Source organism: Grammomys surdaster, unplaced genomic scaffold (assembly GCF_004785775.1).
Source record: "Grammomys surdaster isolate TR1022 unplaced genomic scaffold, NIH_TR_1.0 312, whole genome shotgun sequence".
In the NCBI taxonomy this organism is placed as follows: domain Eukaryota; kingdom Metazoa; phylum Chordata; class Mammalia; order Rodentia; family Muridae; genus Grammomys; species Grammomys surdaster.
The window spans coordinates 89,246-109,412 of NW_021604731.1; the positions used below are offsets into that span (position 1 = coordinate 89,246).

The window sequence follows — 20,167 nt, forward strand, 5'->3', positions numbered from 1 at the left end:
CTTTCTTCCCTGCTTAGATTCTCTCCACTCAGAATTTTTCCTTTGTTAGAATTTTTTACCTTTCCCTACTTTGTCTCTCAGCTAGCTTTCATAGGAAACTTGTTACACTTAGTAATAAACTACAATAACTTCTTTAAGTGTCTTTTCTTCCTGCGACCTCAAACCAACAGACCTAAGTTAGAGCCTGGCAGTGCCTGCAGAGAGAGTACTAAGGATATTTGCCTAATTCTCTGCTGTTCCTGGGCAGAAGTGCTAGTGCCAGAAACTGCAGTTTCTGGCCTCAGAGGATCAAACAGATAGCAGGTCAGCTACAGTAGACTAGTAAGTAAACTTTAGCAACAGTAACGTAGAGAAGTAAACCCTATTAGACAGCAACCTTAAATATCTCGTAAAGCCCAAGGCTTTACCCCAAATCTCGTAAGACCAAGTCTTACCCCCGCCAATTCCTATCCCCCTGGGCTGCCTCAGGAAGAACCGACCGACCGAAAGAGAAGAAAGAAGATCACCTTCTCCTCCCATCAAGCTGGGGCTAGCTCCCGGCATAACACCTTTGGCAAAAAGCAAATTACATCGGTTAAACGATGATTAACTTTTAAAAGAATTTAACTAGAATGCATGAATACATTTTTATGCAAAACAATGTAACATTGTTTAACAAATTATATGGCTTCCATCCTGTTCTTTCTTGGTCCTCCCAAAGGGTCAAAACTGGTATTTCATTGGACATGATTCAGGCATTGATATAAGTATATGAATATATTGTTTTTATAGCTGTATGTGCTATATAACTGCAGATTGAGCTTTACAAAAAACCTTTGAAATGTGGGGCTGGAGAGATGGCTCAGTGAGTAAGAACACTAGCTATTCTTCCAGAGCATCCTCCAGTCCAGGTATCCAGTGCTCTCTTCTGGTCTCCATGAATTCCAGGCTTGGGCATGGTGCACATACATACATGCATGCAGGCAAAATATCCACACACAGAAAAGAAAAACAAGTAAATCTTTCATAAAACAAGAAATTTAAATGTTACATTTTGGGGGCTCATGTGTGCCACAGCATGTGTTTGGAGGTCTGAGGACACCTTGTGGAAGTTGATTCTCTTTTTCTACCATGTGGGTCACGGATCAAACTCAGGTTATCAGGCTCAGCAGCAAGCACAGCCATCTCATTACCAAGGTCGTCCTTCTGATATTGTACTTTGCTTACAGATATTTTTCCTATCAGTGAGTAAAGTCTCAGTGTTGAGCTTAGGTAATAGTTTATTCACTTTGGATGTTTAGTTATTATCCCATGTTCCACTCTTACAAAAAGTTTGACTATGAAAATCTTTTCACAAATCTCCTGGTATGTGTGTTCCTCTTTAAAATAATTTAGAAGTATTGAATGGTCAGACCTTTTACACCTTAATTGTTTTCTTTTGTATTTTAAAAACAATAACTTGTCTTTATATAGTAACAAGTTGCCCTTGTGGTTTCTTTAAAGATTTATTTTTATTATTGTTTTAAAATTATGTGTGTAAGTTTCCCTGAAACAGTAGTTACAGGCAGTTGTGAGCTGCCCAGTGCTGGGAACTTGAGTCCTCTGCCAGAGCAGTGCATGCTGCTAACTGCTGAGCCATCTCTTCAGCCCTGTGTGATGGTTGGTTTCGTCAACTTGGTTGCATTAGAACGTGTACAAGATTCATGAGATACACTTGTGCATTTCCAGAGAGGATCGAATAAGGGCATGAAGAGATGCCCTGAATGTGGGCAATGGTGGTCCAGCTCTGAGGTCCCAGATAGGGAAACGGAGAATACTAGTCTAACTAGCACAAATATTTTCTAACTCTGCTCTCAGACCACTACAGTGTGAATTATTCTGCTCTGCCACACCCTCCTCACAAGGATGGGCTGAAACCTCTGGAACCATCAGCCAAAACCAAACGTTTTCTCCTTGTATCTCTTCCTGTCAGGTGATTTATCACAATAATAAGGAAACTCAGACACCTTCAAATTTATAGTACATGTATTTGACAGCTCTGAAAGTTATCAGTCTCAAATGAAATTCTTTGTTGTCATAGCGCGACTAACTCTCCCAAACGTACAAAAGTCATAGACAGTGGGCATGATTTGGGGGAGGCATGCTTAGGATATCATATCTGGACTTGGATAAGGAACATCATGAGAGCACAAGTCTGTGCACAGTAGAGCTATTCATTTGGCAACTAGGAGGCAGGCAACGCAATCTCATATCGTGATGTACAAGAAGCAGAGGACAGGCACCAGGACCAGATACACTCTTCCAAGTCGTGACTACTGTGAAGTAAGTTCTTTTAAACTTTTCACAACCTCCAAAACCAGCACCACCAGTAGGTTCACAGTGTTCAGCAAATGAGGGGCTGTAGAGGGCATGGCATTTCCCAGCCACAGCATAGCAACTTAAGTGGGAAGGCCTGAAGTGGCAGAGTGGCATCAATGTGAAAATAACCGGACTCCATCTTTGGCATACTTAACCACAACTGGACCTTCATCCTCCAGGGAACTCTGCAACAGAGGCTGTGTTTGCATTCTCACTGTTACACCTTAGTTTCTTTCCTTTTCTAATATCCTTTCACTTCCTTTGATGACTTGTGACTTTTCCCTTCTGCTTCTCTCTTGGGTACAGAATCTATTCTTTCTGTATTCTGATTTTGGCCTTTGCCAAGTTGTACAGAGTAGACTCTGGCCCTCCCTTGGGATCCCTCAGAATGGCTCAGCACATGTGACAGAATCCTAGAGTTGGAGAGCACTTTGAGGCTGCTTATGCCAGCACTCCAGCCACAGCCAAAATCCTTTCTACAAACACTTAGCAGAAGGCTGGGAGAGAAGGTTGTCCAGACTAAGAGCTGTACTGCATTCAAGCACACCTGTGAGGGAATGCCCTCTGTTTGACTCAAGACACAAAAGGAAAGATGATCAGGCTTCCTTTGGAGACCTTTATCCCAAGAATCCCAAGAAGAAACACACGTATGCGTGTGCACACACACACCACACATATCAACACACATATGCATCAATGCACGCTATGTATGCACATGTATGTGTGAAACTTGCTTTGAAATAAAACTTAGCTTACTCATTTTTAAGTTTGTCTCCTTGTGTAGTTTAGCACTGCTGCCACCAGGGGACAGAAGGGTGCTATTTGCCATTGATTGTGCACTGAAGTAAACTTAGAAGATTATTTTGTATGAGATTCAAAGTGATGGAGTTTTGTCCACTCTGTTCCCTTACCTGCAGTGGATGTTCATAGATTCCCCCGCTTTTGCTACAAAACAGCTTTCTGTGAAAGTAGTTAGACTATATTAAACTCTAAACACTGCAGCCACGCCTCATGGGCCTTACTCTATGTAGTAGGAACAGGAAGCGTTTTTGGGTTTGTCGCTGTTCCTTCAAAGAAATTACCAGAAGTGTGATGTCTTTTTTTTTTTCTTTGAAGCCTCTCACATGTAATCTTGTCTTGGTAGCTTTTTCCACAGACCTTTCCTGGTCTGTGGAACATGGGAATAGGTGCTTAATGTTTGCTGTATATTCCAAACTCCGGAAACCCAGTGTGAGCAAAACTACTTGTTGAGCTTAAGGTTTTGGTGGAGTGAACAATAAGTCGGTATGATCAGATGCTAACATGTGCTGTAGAGCACCAGCAGGGTGGAAGACGCAGTGTTGGAAGCAGTAGGTGGTGGCAGGGAGGACTATTATTATTTTAAATGAACTGGTCAAAGCAGACCTCTCTGTTGGTGGTGTATGTTTTTAGCTATTTTATTGGGTTCTTTCAACCCTTATTCTACCCTAATCTCTTCCAGTCCTCTCCCCCAACACTAGGTAGGAGAGAAAGAAGTTTAAAGGGAAAGGGGGGACTTAGACCTCTTTGAGCTATTTGTGGCTGATTAGGGGTGTTGGGTTCCCTGGGGGCAAGTCCAGTCTTTGTCATCAGAATATCCACAGTCCAGTAAACAAGCAGTAGCAAGCCAGCAAGCCAGAAATAGCAACAGCAGTATGGACCAAGAGCAGAACAGACCAGTGGCCGCCACCACAGCCCCTCTCGGGGATCTCTTGTTTATCTCCCCTCCAGAGTCCCTGGAATTAAACTATCTGCAGTTGGCAAAAATCATGTCCTTCCTACAGCATCAGACAATCATAGTTAGCGGCTGTGGACAAACTGAAGCAGCCCCATATCCCATAGCTGGGATTAAAACAAAGACATATTCATATAACACAACTGGGTTTTTTAAGAAACCAAGTTTCACTACACCTCTCTAATAAAAATTCTATTTCAGCTGAAACCTGAAGGAAATGAGAGGGAGTAAACAACACATATTTGAAAAAAAATGAGTTCAGGCAAAGGGGCCACAAATGTAAAGACCTAGGAGTGGAATCAACCAGTATGTTTGAGGGACAACAATGTAGCCATCATTGTAGGAGCTCAGAGAGCAAAGCAGAGAGATATTCACCATTCTGTGCTTCCTGAAATATGAACAGCTGAGTCCTGTCACCATCCTGCCACTGAACCTTTCCTGCCACAGTGAACTACAGTGTACCCCTTGGAACTGCCAAACTAGTGATCCTAAAAGGATATGAAGGAAAAAAAGATGTTCTTCTCTTAAGCGGAAAGCATGTTGTCTTACAAAGAAAATTGAAATTGCTGGTAGAATTGGAAGGTAAGGGACCTTTAAAAGATGGAAAAGGAAAATATGTAGACTTTCACACACACACCGTGCCCAGTTGAGAACTTTAGTTTACCCTAATGAGTCCCATGCTTGACCATCGTATCTCTAAAATTATGCTGGACAAGAAGACCTATCCATAAAAGTCAAGTGTACCAGTTAGTCCTGGGCTAGATCATGATGTGACAATAAACAGTCCTCAATTCTTAGCGGCTCAACAAGCAAAAGCTTTTCTCCCCGCTTGGCTTTCTTTGTTAGTTGTCAGGAGTCTGTGCTCTATCAATGACATGAATTGCTCAAGGCTCACCTCTACCCAACTTCAGAAGAGTTGGAGTGTTCCCATCTGCTCCCCTGCCAGGATCCCTGGTGGCCCTTGACTTGGAAGCCATACACACTGCACCATATTTAAAGATGATGCTTGAAGCATTTTGTCAAGTAAATTGATTTACAAAATTCAAGGTGTCTTATTCTCACTCAGCTTTTAACTATCTAACATCATGACATAATTTTGCTTTTATTTGCCAGTACTAAGAAAAATCCTAGCTTTAAATTAACAATATCTCCTAAGGTCAGTTTTTTAAATCAACTCCTAGCCACATTTCCCATGAATGCCAGCATTTAAATTCATTCATATTGGTCCTTCATCATTTTTCTATGAAGCCACAAGGTAAGCTTGTGGGGAAACACAGTTAGGATTCTGATCTTAACATGCCCCCAGGTGTGTCATAGCAGAGAAAGTATGTAATATCTCTATACTTCAGCATCCTGGTCTGTAAAGAAGAAATAATAGATGTCCTGAAAATTAAATTAGATGAAATATATAAAGTTCTTAGCTAATAATACTAGCAGGAAGACGGTAGCCTGGGTCAAACGGGGTTCAACAAGTCCCTTGTTCCCAGTCAATATGCAATGGTCATGTAATGTGACCATAAAATGACTTCTGTTGCTTCATGTCATTGAGAGTAAAAAAAAAAATCTTTGAGAATTTTATAGAATGTATTTGAATCATATTCAATCCTCTTTCCCTATTCCCCATAAATCCACCCCAGTTCCCTATCTACCCAACTTTTTACCTCTTTTTAAAAATCCATCAAGTCCTATTTTTCCTGCTCCTATACACTTCAATACACGGCCATCTGCCAGAGTGTGGTTAGTTAACTGCTGTGGCACAAACGGACCCTCACTAAAATTGAAAATGACAGGAAGGAAGGATTATTTTCCATGGTTATCTCTATATACCCAGGTAGATTAAATATTTATTTTATTATTTTATTTTAAATGTATGGATGTTTTGTCTGAATATATGTCTATGTACCACATGCATGTCTAGTACCCTCAAAGGCCAGAAGAGAATACTGGCTCTCCCTGAACTACAGTTGCAGACAGTTTCGAGCCACCATGTAGATGTTGGGAATCAAACCCAGATCCTATGGAAGAGCAGCCAGTGCTTTTAACCAGTGACCCACCTTTTCAACCCCACACCCATATCCTTTTGAGAGAAATGTTTAAGTGTATGTATGTGTCTGCATGAGTTTGTGTGCACCTCTGGCTTACCAGGTGCTCACAGAGGTCAGAGAGTGTCAGACTTCCTGGAACTGGAGTTATCGGTTGTTGTGAGCCGTCTGATACTGCACTGGGAACTGAAAGCAGGTTCTCTGCCAGGGCAATATGCACTCTTAACCACTGAACTATCTCTTCAGCTCCCACATCTGTCATTTTCTCCCTCAACTTTTGCCAATACTCTACGTCCTTTGTTATCCATTTAGTTGTATAATATCACAGTTAATAACTTTGTATTTCATTTTCTCCATAGTTAGGTCATCTGTGGTGTGCCTATAAATAGTAAAATTAGAAAATTAACATTTACATTATTATGGTTTTTTCATTTTAATCTGAATGGTTTATTGTGATCATTATAGATCTGCAGAACCAAGTACTAAATATACTACATAAAGGAATAGTTCTCTTATTAATGGAAAGGGATACAAAGTTACATTGAAGATCATGTGAATACACCTCTTTAAAAGCCGATAAAGCAATCTATTTATACTCTAGTTACTGATGATACCACCTATTTCTGTTCTACTTTTTCCTTCTACCCCCATCGTCTGGCCTTTGATATATAATACCCTTAAATAGAAAGCAGAGGATTTTTAAAAAGATGTATTTATTTTATGTATGAGTACACTGTTGCTGTCTTCAGACACACCAGAAGAGGGAGCCAGATCTCATCACATATGGCTGGAGCCACCATGTGGTTGCTGGGAATTGAACTCAGGACCTCTGGAAGAATGCTCAGTGCTCCTAACTGCTGAGCCATCTCTCCAGCTCCAGAGAGTTTGTTTGTTTGTTTGTTTGTTGTTCTTGCTTTGTTTTGTTTTGTTTTTAATGTATCTCATATGTACCAAATAGAAAGTAAATTTTGTTGATTATCTTTTACCAAGGAAAAAACACACTCATCTAAAAGATTTCAAAGCTCACTTCCTGTGTGATTTGCTCATGGTCAAGTTTCCTGTTGCCTTTGATCTCAGAAAAGTCAGAGGAACTCCAGCAGAATGGAGCGCTTTGTAATGAATGCAGCGGGTAGCTGACAACAGAGATGTCTGAGTGGGATGTCTTGACCATTTCAACACTGAAAAATAGGACGATCCTCTAGCTCTGCAGACCCTTACACACTAGGTATGAACTAACTTGCATGTGACTAGATTGCTGAAGTGGTTTTCAGGCAACTGAGACCCAATCCATACACCATGATAGATGGCTAAATAATATTGTTTCTTATCAACCAACACAAACATAGTTGAAATTTAGTCTATGATCTTTGGGGAAAGATAGGTGATTTATTCTTATACTTTGGCTCATCCCCATCTGACTCTGAAGAGTGATGGTTAGCTTTTTTGCTAGCAATCATATTTTTACTCAAGTGGGAATTTCATAACTAAAAAAGGAAGCGATGCTTATCAATGAAGTAATCTAACATAGTGGAAAAGACTGGTGATTATTTAATATTTGAATGCAATTGTAGGATTTATGAAGATGTTTCGAACTTGATGTTTTACTATAAATCAGATTTGCTGACTGTGTGATCTTCTCTAAAGAATCAAATTTCAGAATATAATGTTTGGAGTTTTTTCCAATAATTAGACAAGCACAATCCATTTGTTGTTAGTTCCCAGGGTAAAATCTCATAAATTAATTCACAGTGGCTTCTCATGTGTTGCTCTTCTTAGGACTGCCTTTTAGTCACAAAACAGTTATTTGGGGGTTGAGTGCTTTTTAGTACAATTTGAGATATTCTATTTTCCTGGTTGTTGATAATATACTGCCAGTAACTGTGTAGACTAAGTTCTCATGTGCCAACACAATATGTAAGACTGTAGCACTCAAACAATCTTCAGCCATGCTTAACTGGTTGCTCAGTTCCCACATTTTAGAAATTACCAGCCACTGTCAGCATATTTTGTTTGTTCTGCAGAACAGCACTTAATGTTGAGAAATTCTATCATTTTATAATTTCACTTCTTCCTCATGAAACATATATGCACATGCGCGCACACACACACATACTTCAAACAATGGCTGGTCATTCTCTGAAAGACATAAACGCTTTTAAATAAAAATAAAAATATACAAAAAGGACATTTATAATTGAGTCATTAGATTTTTTTTGTCAAGAAAAGTAACCTTTTCTTTGTTTGTGGGGGACGGGGTTAAAACAGAGTCTGGATATACAGAGCAACCTAGCCTTGAATTTATAATTTCAACTCAGCCTCTTGAGTGCTTTATTGCATGGATGCACCAGAACATCGGACTCCTCGCTTCTTTTTATAATCTATTTCTAAATATTTTAAATAAAATTCCATCACTCTGACTTTCCTTTTTCTCCCTCCAGCATCCTATTTTATTTGAATTTAAAAGTGACATACCAAGATAATACTTGATCTCTACTACCACCCTTACCCAACCATTCTCAATGCATATTTTGATTCCATGAACCTTATTTAATCTGCTAGTGGAAAGAACGTAGCAGAATATTTCCCCCCTGCTACATTTTACAATAAGCTTGGTAATTTGGGAGAGCTAAGGTGGGAGGAGTGAAGGAGAGGAAGGGGAGAAGGAAGAGGAGGAGCTAGGAGGGAAGGAGCGATGTAGGAGCCGTGGAGAACCACGCATGGGTCCAGGACAGTCCTGGGTAACGATGTATATCATAAGGTTAGATATTGGGAAACAACTCTGTGTAGGCAAATTGTTAATTGAGCATTACCAAATATATAAAGCCTTTGGATAATAATTAAGCTTTAGAGTTTCATTTCCATCAGGTACCACATGGATGGTGGGTATTGTCTGGGGCTCAGCCAAGCTTTGTGGAGACAGCATGGTAGATTGGCAGAGCCATCTCCTACATTCCATGCTGCTCGCTCGTGGCCTCAGGTCTTGCCTCGTCGGGAACATGGCGGCCCCATAACAACAAGCCAGATTGGGTGCCTCCGATTAAATATTACTGCAACAAAAGAACCTAGGCCCGATTGCTAGGAAATGGAGATTTAATGTCGACGAATCTATCCATTAACTGTGGGACCTTTGCTTATCAATCATCTTTCCTTGGATAGTTTTCTTATCAACAAGTTTAGGATTAAAATGGCATTGTGTTCTTGCTGAGGGAGTAGCTGAGATATATGTAAAATGTTTGGGATAGTAGTAGTTGCTCACTAAATAGTTGCTATTTCTGATATTACCATTTACCTATGGCAAAGTGCTTTGCATCCATCATAACAACAACTGACCAAGCCCAAAACATATGCTCATGGCTCCATGCAGGGATTCACCCTTTAATGACAAGTTCAATAACAAAGACACAGGGAAAGCTCACTGATTTCAGCATCAAAGCAAGCTTTAATAGTTATTTCTAAAAGTTATCTCCAGATTATCTTCTTGCCCGCCCCACCCCAGACATTCATATACAATGGCCGAAAGTACTCAAATTCCATAAAAATGATATTGCAAAAGCAGGAAAAACTAAGAAAATAATTTCTAGCCTTATTTTCTCATTTTAGATTTGTTACTAAAGACAGATCTCAGTATCTGTTACTAAATTCTAAGAACTAAATATGGAAAGAGCTATGCTGGCAGCTGGTGGCTGGGAGCTGGGGACTAGGAACTAGGGACTGGTGGCTGGGGACCGGGAACTGGGGTCTTGGGAGGGAAAAGAAGGAAGTTCTCAAACAAGAAGCACATGTGCACTCATTTTCCATCTCATAACCAGAATAACTCAGGATAGATCTCTATTTTGGGAACTATGTCGATATCAACTATTGCTTGCTTATGGGACCCTTTTCCTCCTACTGGGTTGCCTCATCCAACCTTGATATGAGGGTTTGTGCCTTGTCTTATTGCATCTTATTTTGCTGTGTTCAGTTGATATCCCTGGGAGGCCTGCTCTTTTTTTTTTTTTTTTTGGACAGGAAACAGGGGAGCAATGGATATGGGGGAAAGAAAGGAGGTGTGGGGCAGGGCTGGGAGAGGGGGAAAAGGGAAGCTGCAGTCTGGGTCTATTGAAGAATAAAGAAAAAGAGGGAAAAAACCAGCAAACTGGAGAAACATTTTTGGAGCAACAAACAGACTCATTACCACCTTTGTTAGAAAGGTATTTTCAGAGTCCTTGTAACTGAGATCTCTCTCTAGCTCAAACTTGGCCATAAATAATTAAAATGGACTCATATTAATTATACCAAACAAATGTATGTTGAATCAATGAACTAATGCCTAGGGTGAAACATGAAGGCTCTGGACCTTTCTCCAAGGGCAACAATTTTCGTGGTGCTATGTATGTGCACATTACATCTAGAAAGGCTTTATTTGCCAGAACTAGCCTTCAGTGCTCAAAGGACGTTAAGAGAACGGGGGGCGGGGGGGATAGCAGGAATCTAAGGAGAATCTGAGCCCTCACTTCGTCTGGTCTCTTCAAAATGTCCATACAATAGCAAAAGTTGTGACCGGAAGTGAAACTATGCAATACTATATGAAATCAAAAAAAGATGAGCACATGCATCCTTCAGTTACATGTGATACACGTCAGATAGAAATGGAGGTTGAATCCCAACCACCATGAGCCCCTTTCCCCCTCTCTTTTCCCTTTTGGGTGTTGTGCTTTCTTTTCTCTCCTGTTCTCTCCACGGTTTCTCTCCAACAAGGCCTCTGCCCTCTACTCTTCCTTCCTCATTACCAAAGCTGAAGTCATAAGTCTTTGTATTCCTGGTGGTGGGGCAATCAGAAATGCTTTTAGTTCCCAGAAACAGGAGGAGATTTTTTTTTCCACATGTGACTACTCTGGCAGTGATCTACACTCTGTCTTGCACTTCTGGATACTCACAAAATATTGGGTGTGATTTTACTATCAACCCAGTTATTTGGGGATTACGGTTTCTAGGATTTATATTTCAGGAAGATGCTGGTACTAGTGGTGATAAAACTTCTGTAATCAAAATACAAGTTATTGTAGTTTCGTGGCCTAGATCTGGTTTCAGCTTCTGAATCGGAAGGAAGGGGCTGAATTCATTTGAACTTCTATTGTTTATCCTAGAACAAGTCCCAGAAAATGCTTTTGTCTTACCCTCTCCTGGCATGGAAGAGGGAAATATGAAACGATGCAACATAACAATGGTTGTAAACAGTGCTCTGAAACCATGAAGCTTCATGTAGATATGCCCTATGACTAGCAAATAATCTTTGGAATTCTTTTTAGGGGGCCTGTGTCATTATGGTTTCCTTGCCTTCTCCTTTCCTACAATCAACTGGCAATATCAGGGCATTTGGCAGCAAACATTGGTTTCCTGGTGAAAGAGCTGAGTTAGAAGTTTTCCTTGTTGAAAATGAAGTGGACTCCACGCGGGCCGGACTCTGAGTTGGAGATGCTCTGTTTACTGAGAGTTTTAGCCAAGGCTTCGGGGCCACACAGGAAAACTCCTATTCTGGTGCTTTGGAGAAAGAAAAGAAAGTTTCAGGCTTTGGCATGAGTTGGGCAGCAAAGAGCGTGGGTAAATTTCCTATTAAATAGAGGCCACTCTATTCCTATTTTTTCCACAAGTGACAAAAATGTTCAATTTACTCACAAGGAGCAGGCCCAACTGAGTATTACAGACAGCTGGATGACAACTCAAATGGAGTTGACATCCCCAGAAAATGAAATCCAAGCAGGGGTTCTGGAAACTTCTACCACAAAGATATCATGGTGCACTGGCTGGTTTTGCATGTCAACTTGACACAAGCTGGAGTTATCACAGAGAAAGGAGCCTCGATTGAGGAAATGCCTCCATGAGATCCAGCTGTAAGGCATTTCCTCAGTTAGTGATCAAGGAGGAAAGGCCCATTGTGGGTGGTGCCATCCCTGGGCTGGTGGTCCTGGGTTCTATAAGAAAGCAGACTAAGCAAGACACAGGGAACAAGTCAGTAAGCAACACCCATCCATGGCCTCTGCATCAGCTCCTGTCTCCAGGTTCCTGCCCTGTTTGAGTTCCAGTCCTGACTTCCTTTGGTGATGAACAGCAGTGTGGAAGTGTAAGCTGAATAAACCCTTTCCTCCACAACTTGCTTCTTGGTCATGATGTTTTGTGCGGGAATAGAAACCCTGACTAAGACCCATGGCTAATAGGCAAAGCTTAGGTGTACTTTCCTGTTGGACTCCAGCCCCCCCCAAAAATCTTTCTAGCATTTTGAAATCAATAACAAATCCTCATTGGGTGCCCCAACTGTGACAGCAGCTTCATCCTCTGAAGTCTTACAGTTGAAATCCTTGTTTTTCAAAATGTGGTCCCATGCCATCTTAAAAAGCATCATGTTTTTAATAATGTAGGTTTCTGGCCCCCACTTCAGACCTAATAAATCAGAGTCTATATGTAATAACATAGCAAGGTAATTTATGTGCTCATTAATGCACATTAAAGCTCATTACAGCAATGGTTCAAGGAAACCAGGCATATCAAGCCTGAGGCCACTGGGCCACATACATATAAGAATAGCTCTGCGTGTAACCTGACACATTTGTAGATCACATCATGTTGCAATGGCAAGTCAATGTGTTTGCCACATCTATTTGAAAAGATATATTTAGAGTAAGATACGGAGCTTCTCATGTATTCTATGTGACAGGGAGATTTCCTCAGGGTATCAGGATGGCTAAAACTGTAGTGACAACAGAAAGACACCATGTCATCTGTCATCCTATGATTTTAGACTCAGACACTTGATCTGTGCTCACCATTTAAAATCAATATATGCAATAGTGACATTTGGGCAACTAAAGAAGAGAAATGCTATGAATCATTGGTTGAGAACTATTCTCCATGTGATTTTTCTATGATTTAAAGATTATTTCTAAAAGTCAGATATCTGTTGGATAAGAATTCACCCTGTCACAGCATTATGAAAATGTTTATGATAACTTTTAGATGATAACATACAATCAGTGCTTGGGAATTGCTGCTTTAGGCAGACCACAAGCTTCAAGAACACTTAAATGGAGGACTCCTTACTTAGGGTGTTCACTTGCAATGGTCTTGAACTCGTTATCCCAGTTGGGCCGTCCATACAGTGTCTTCTGTTTTAGGCCTGTGATCACGTCTTTCTCCTCATCGTGGTGCACAGCAAAGTGATTGGCCTGTAGCAAAGGATAGACATTCAGCAAAAAAGAGACATGGCATAACACATTTCCCAAATCAAGGTCTTGCTACTTAATACCCACACAGAGAGACATATACAGGTTGTGATGGTAGAGGGTGATATTCTTCAGGAAGAAAGGGGATGAAAGGGTCCTCTGTACCCATCTGCTATCAAGATATTATACTAGACATGTGGGTATCAATAAGTCAGTTCCTTATGAGACATATAGCATAGTCAATAGTCAGTAACTCCTTTTACAGAATGTGCCTTTGTAAAAAGCTTTGTAAAAGTTCAGGTGCTGAGTACGAGACCATTTGAAGCAAGAATGCATTAAAGAGAAAATCCCTCTTTTACAATACAAATAAGGCCAGCCAAAGTGAAAAGGTAATGGAAATATAACACAAAGATGAGATGACAAAATGAGAAGAATAACTGTCCCCAGAATGAGATATGTCCTTTGTATACACCAAAAGCTCAGCCCCTAGAGGCAGGTGCCTACAAGGCCTTCACTGTTTGGCCAGTTAGTGTAGGCAGTGGATTAGAAGAACATTTAGGAGGAGATGGATTTCAAGGCGATGATGGGAAATCTGCCAACTGCTGGTAACTCATTTTCAAGAGCTGGATCAAAAGGAAATCAGCTCCAGCCTCTCAGTAAATGATCTAGACATGTGGCTGCTTGTGACTCCTGGCAGGGTTCAAGATGAACCAATGGGAGGGGCTTCGAACACTGACAGAGCCAAAGGGAAACTGAGGGCAATCACTTGAACTCTTCTTTCCTGATCCTATGCTCACAAAGCTAAGCAGTAAACCAATGACTGTAAATACAGTCAGTCAGTATTCTCCCCTGTCTTAGACATAGCCTGAAGTCAAGGCATAGAGCAAGTGTTGACAGACTACTAGGCTAAACCAAATAATAGGAAAGTTAACCATTTCCTCCCTGGTTGATGCAAAAGTGTGAAGTTCTGCTTTTTCCCTCAAGGGCCATATCATCCTCTAAGAAAGGCAAACTCATAATTCAGGGAACCTGCGCTAGTTTCCTTTCTTGTCTCTTTCATGAAGTATTATGATAAAATCTACTTAAGAGAGAAAGGGTTTATTTGGCTTACAATTGCAGGTTATAGACCATCATTGTGGAGAAGTCAAGGCAGCAGGAACTTGAAACAGCTAGTCATATCCACAGTCAAGAGGAGGAAGAAAGAAATGCACCCAGGCAGTTTGCTTTCTGCTTCTATCTAAGCTTTCTTCTGTCCTATATAGGAGTGTCACTCCCAGGGACTGGGATCACCTACAATGGGCTGCATCTCCAGACATGAGTTAGCAACTAAGACAATCCCGGACAGATATGCCTACAAGCCAGTTCAATATAAATATTTAATCAATTGAGACTCTCTTACAGACTGACATTAATAACTAACCATATAGGCCCTAATGAGGCTTCATACTGCATTTGTAAATTATAAGATGCTTTTATTACTAAATGATCCTGGTGGGAGAATATATTGCATTCAGTTGAATACAAGTGACTTATTTTAGTAGTCTCCAGATATTTTGCATGACACATATTCATATACATATCTTCATATATACTATATATCCAACTTTCGTCATCATATATATGTCAATGTATTTGTTATTAATAGCTATAAACTGCTGGGAATTGCTGAGTGCATTTGGACACTGCTGTTTACTTGTTGGATGCCTTTATGCAACTAAGCTAATCAGTTTTAGGCTTTTGATTCTTCGTCAATAAAATTTAGAGAATAATAGCCATTACTTCATCATAAGGTTGCTGAGAACATAAAATTAGACAATCTCTATAAACAGTAAAAACAATACCTGGAACAGGACTCAGTCTACAAAGGACTGTAGGATCCCAATCCTTTGATACCCAAAATCTATAAGTGCTGAAGTCTCTTACATACTTTGAATCATATCTAGATTAGTTATGACACCTCAGGCAATGGAAGCCCTAGGTAGCTAGTTGTTACACTGTATTGTTTGGGGAGCAATTGTTTCCCCAAATATTTTGATTAGGCTGATGGAACATATAGATGCAGAACCTCAAGTATATGGAGAGCTGACTGAATATAAATTTATTGATTATATCATACAATATAGATAACATATAAATTAAGGACTATATACAAAAGAGGGGGATAGATTTTCCTTCCCATTACCATTTGATGAATCTTATCCACCTGCCTTGAGATTCCAGTTCTTTGGTGGGAACAATGTTCTAATATCAACATAGGCCCCTTAGTTTGGAATCTAGTCACAATGGTTTGAATATCTTAGGATGATGCTGAGTGACTGTGAGCAGGCTGGGTCACTTGAGTCCATTAGCTGTCCTTGGTGGGGGGGAGCAATGTATGGAAGTTTCTTAAAAAATAAAAGGAAGCCAGCATGCTCTGGACATACTACAAAAGACCTGAGAACTGGAGTCTTGTCCTCACCTGAGATTCATCCCAGCCAGTAAGGTAGATGTTGTAGCTGAGAAAGTCGGCATTGTTCCTTTCCTGCATCTGGGTCTCCAGCAGCTGCAGCAAGTCTGCAAACCACTCAAAGGCATGCGTGTCCCTGCACAGCCAGTAGAAGTAGATCTGAAGAAGGACAGGCCACAAATCAGATTACATCAACTTCAACGAATGGGTTTCTAATGTTCTAAACGTTTTCATGGTGCCCAGAATGCCCAGAAACAGGTTTGCAGAAATCTGGAGATGTTTGTCATTGTTTCAAGATGGGATCTTTCATATAGCCTAGACTGACCCTAGTTTAAACTTGGGATCCTCCAATTTCTGCCTCTCAAGTGCTGACATTGTGGGTGTGTATTACCAAACTATATATCCTCCATAGGCTAATTCACACAAATCTCTGACCTTCAAGCAGGCAGATCAGGAAATCATTTTCAGGAGTTGCTAGAGACATGGGTCATTGGGTAAGATTGCTTTTTGCTCTTCCATGGTATCAAAGTTCTGTTGCCAGCATCTGTGTCAGAAGGCTCACAACTGCCTGTTACTCTTGCTCAAGGGCATCCAATGCACTCTTTTAGCCTCTCGCTGCACCCCTACATATGTGATGTGTGCGTGTGCATACACACACACATACACACACACACATGCACACATGTGCACAAACAAGCAGATGGACATAGATAAAAATAAATATTTTAAAGCAAATCTATAAATTGATGATTTAGGCTTACAAATAAGTAGCTGACCTCCACCTTCTGTCTTACTAGTTTCCCTCTGCTGGTGTGCTGTTCCTCTCCCAGAATCCCTAACTTCTTTATATCTGCTCTGAGAAAGGCCAAAGGAATCAACACAGTGGCTGCCATGAGATGTCTTCCCTGCCTGGGACTTCCAGACTTTCCCAAGTAGTCTTACTAATACCTCCTTCACTAGAAAAGAACGAAATGCAAAGCTGGGGTGGATGACCCTATCAGAATCAATCTTATTTAACAGTTACTTGAATAACTTGAGGTTTACAAGGTGTCTTTCCTCAAGTAACATGTAACAGTTCCCTGGAAATTCATCCCCAGGAGACATCCATAAGCAAGTACAAAGTTTCATGTCTCCTGCCCTATTCTGCCAAAAAGCAGTATATTGAAGAACTGACAGTAGAGTCAGTATCATTGTATAACGCAGGATGACAGGGAAAAAAATGTTTTCAGTTTGGCCTGCTGCCACTGTCCTATAATCTCAACAGTTCAGGTATGTAATCACAACTGTTTTGGAGACTGAGGAGGGAGGAACATAAATCAAAGGCCTGCCTGGGCTGCAGAGTAAACATAAGGCTAGGCCAGGCAGCCTAGTGAGTCCCTGCCCCAATATAAAAAGGGAAATGAATGTCAACTTGTATCTTAGTGGTTCAGCATTTGGCTAGGAGCTGTAAGGCCCTGGGCTCCATCTCCATCATACACTCCTTTCTACTTAAAAATTATGGAAAATGGGGTATTGAAATATATATATTTAATATTTATAGATTTCTAAAAGTATGTAAATTTGCAGCGGGAAAACTAGAAAAGAATATCCCAAGAGAAGGAGGTGGAATTCGGGGTAGAACATTTGAGGAACACACTTGAAGCTTTGGCTGCCACCCTCAGCACTGCTTGGTGTGTGTGTGTGTGTGTGTGTGTACATGTGTTCACATGTATATGTGCTCATGCATGTGCATACTCAAAGTGTAACTATTAGGCTTGGGTTATAACTACTTCCTCTTTTTCTCAAATTTTATGAATTTATAATACTGCTAGAAAAATACGGCATATTACTTTTACTAACAGGTCTGTTTATATACACACACACTAATGTGCCTTCTACTCCCTCGAGGCAAGCCTGCCACTCTGGAATCACTTAAACCTTTTCTTCATTTCTCCTATTCCTGAAAGTGATGGTTAATCCAGGCCCTCCAGCAAGTAAGAAGAACTTACCTTTTTGAGTCTCAGATTAGTGGCATTATCACAATATTTGTACCAGACGGACTTGAGAATGGAGGCAAAGGGTGTGACTCCAATCCCGGCTCCCACCAACATCACCACCTCATAGCTGAACACATCTTCACTGGCTGTACCAAAGGGCCCATCAACTGCTATCCTGAATGGAAAGGGAAGGGGATGGTTGTGGATATATTGACCTGCACAGTAGAATACCCGCTGTTGGAGATGTCCACTATGCTGACTCTAACTGAGGTAGTATATGTATGGGAAACCTCTATAAAATGGCTTTCATGGAAGCCATTTAATGCCACCACTGGAGTTGAAAGTAAGAATATTAATGATTAGCTAACTGAAAATCTTTGCTATATTGCCATGGATTTTTTTCATTTCTTCCTTTTCTTTCCCTCTACACACAACACATATGCCTCTTTAGGTTTAATTTGCGTGTGGGTGTTTTGTCTGCATGTATATCTGTGTACTCATGGAGGCTATAAAAGGACGATGGATCCCCTGGAATGGGAGTTACAGATAGTTGTGAGTGCTCAGACTTGAACTCAGGTCTTCTGGAAAGAACAGTTAGTGCTCTGAGCCATCTCTCCAGCTCACATCTTTCTCTTGTTATGAAAAACTATACTTGTATTTTTGTTTTGTATTGTTGTTTTGTTGTATTTGTTTTGTTGCTGTTGTTGTTGTTGTATACATCCATATCCCAAAGAGTACATGAGATCAGAGGACAACTTTCAGGACTTTCTCTCCTTCAACCATGGGATCTGGGGGACAGGGGCTAGACTCAGGACATCTGGACTGCACACTAAGCTCTTACTCATTGAGGCACAGCCTGTGCTTGCCTGCCTGCCTGCCTGCCTGCCTGCCGGCTTGCTTGCTTGCTTGCTTGCTTGCTTGCTTGTTGGAACCAAGATCTCTTGTATGCCAGACTAGCCTCAATGTTTCTATCTAGTTAGTGAGAACTTTGAACTCCTGATTCTCCTGCTTCTGCTTCCCAACTCTTGGGATTATAGACCTGGGCTCCACACCTGACAGGACAATCTACATTTGAAATTCCTAATTGCATTACACACATAGTTTCTACTGAGTCCCTGACATGATTTTTAAAATGGCATCATTTGTTTGTATTAGGCAACTGGAAAGAAGGCTGCAAAGCAAATAGTATGTTCAAACAAATGATATCATTTAAAATTTAAGAATATCCCTGACATGATTTTTGTTTCTCTGTAAAAGTTAATATAACTTGGCCTTGACCTTTATGTGTTTAAAGAAAGTTGAGGATATTACTAATATTTGATCTCAATACTTTATAGTTCACCCAAGATCTCTACACATATGTATAAGCGTACCACATGCAACTGTGAACACAGAGAAACACCCATACATTTTGTGAACCACTGTACTTTGTCACTCAGAAGATCACGTGGTAAGATATGGGGCAATCACAACTATGTAGCTATTTCTCCTAAACACATACACATTTGCAATATGTGTCCCATACTCACTTAGGTAGTTTCCAGGCATCTTGGAACTCTTGCTTATCACAGCCACAAGCATTGAATAGCCCCTCGGTCCAGTCTCCCACAATACGGATATGGATGCTAAAAAAGTCTTCCTCAGGAGCAGAGGTCAGTGTGAATGGGTGCCACTCTAGCTTGGATACTGTGGGGCACTTGACAAAAATGTACTGTCCCACCTCCATCTTGAAGCCCTTCTTCTTCATCTGAAGCTCAATCGTTTTGAAAGGGTGAGTGACCACCTGTAGAATAAAACATGACTCTGGAAACCGCATGTCCACAAAACATTTGCACTTTCAAGATTCATATGGATAAAACACTTAAGATGTTCTACCTGTGGTTTTTTTTCTTATTTTGGGATCAACACAGAAGGTCCATCAGCAGATGTATCTGTCATTTGGGATTTGTCCCCAATTGTAGCTGATGGCTTATGATGGACTGAGGAATGGACACCAAGTCCTAGTCTTCTCCCTTCAACCTGAGATAACTCCAACACTGCCTTTTACAATCAGCTGACATTACAGCTGCAACCACACTGTGGGCCAGGCCAGCCCTTCTCTCTTCCTCATTCTGTCTTTCTTAATATTTTTAATGTTTTTTTTCTTGTTTGTTTTGGGACATGGCTTCTGTATGTAGCCTAGGATAGCCAGGAGCATAAGCTGGTCTTAAAGTCTTGCTCTCCTACCTCAACTTCCTGATTACTGAGATCGTGGGAATGTGCTTGCCACCACATCTGGTTTTCTTTTCTTATAAGTACAGCCCCTGAGAATGTGCTCCTAAGAAGCATTTTGCATACAGTTCTCTGTTTCAGTCTTTGGCAGGAAATTGAAACTATCAGTCTGTTGTGATTTTTCTCTCTCTCTCTCTCTCTCTCTC

General features: G+C 40.7%; 1 protein-coding gene across 1 annotated transcript in view; it reads right to left on the reverse strand.

Annotated features, from left to right (window-relative positions):
- Window positions 1–9,551: 9,551 nt before the first annotated feature.
- Window positions 9,552–20,167, reverse strand: part of LOC114629562 (cytochrome b-245 heavy chain) — a 31,633-nt gene continuing 21,017 nt past the window's right edge. Inside the window, exons 9-13 of the mRNA XM_028777606.1 lie at window positions 19,280–19,533; window positions 17,763–17,925; window positions 15,787–15,933; window positions 13,207–13,331; window positions 9,552–11,652 (exon numbers count right to left, since the gene is read on the reverse strand). Of these exons, the coding sequence (XP_028633439.1) occupies window positions 11,526–11,652; window positions 13,207–13,331; window positions 15,787–15,933; window positions 17,763–17,925; window positions 19,280–19,533 (816 nt within the window). The 3' untranslated portion in view covers window positions 9,552–11,525. The remainder of the gene's footprint in view (window positions 11,653–13,206; window positions 13,332–15,786; window positions 15,934–17,762; window positions 17,926–19,279; window positions 19,534–20,167) is intronic.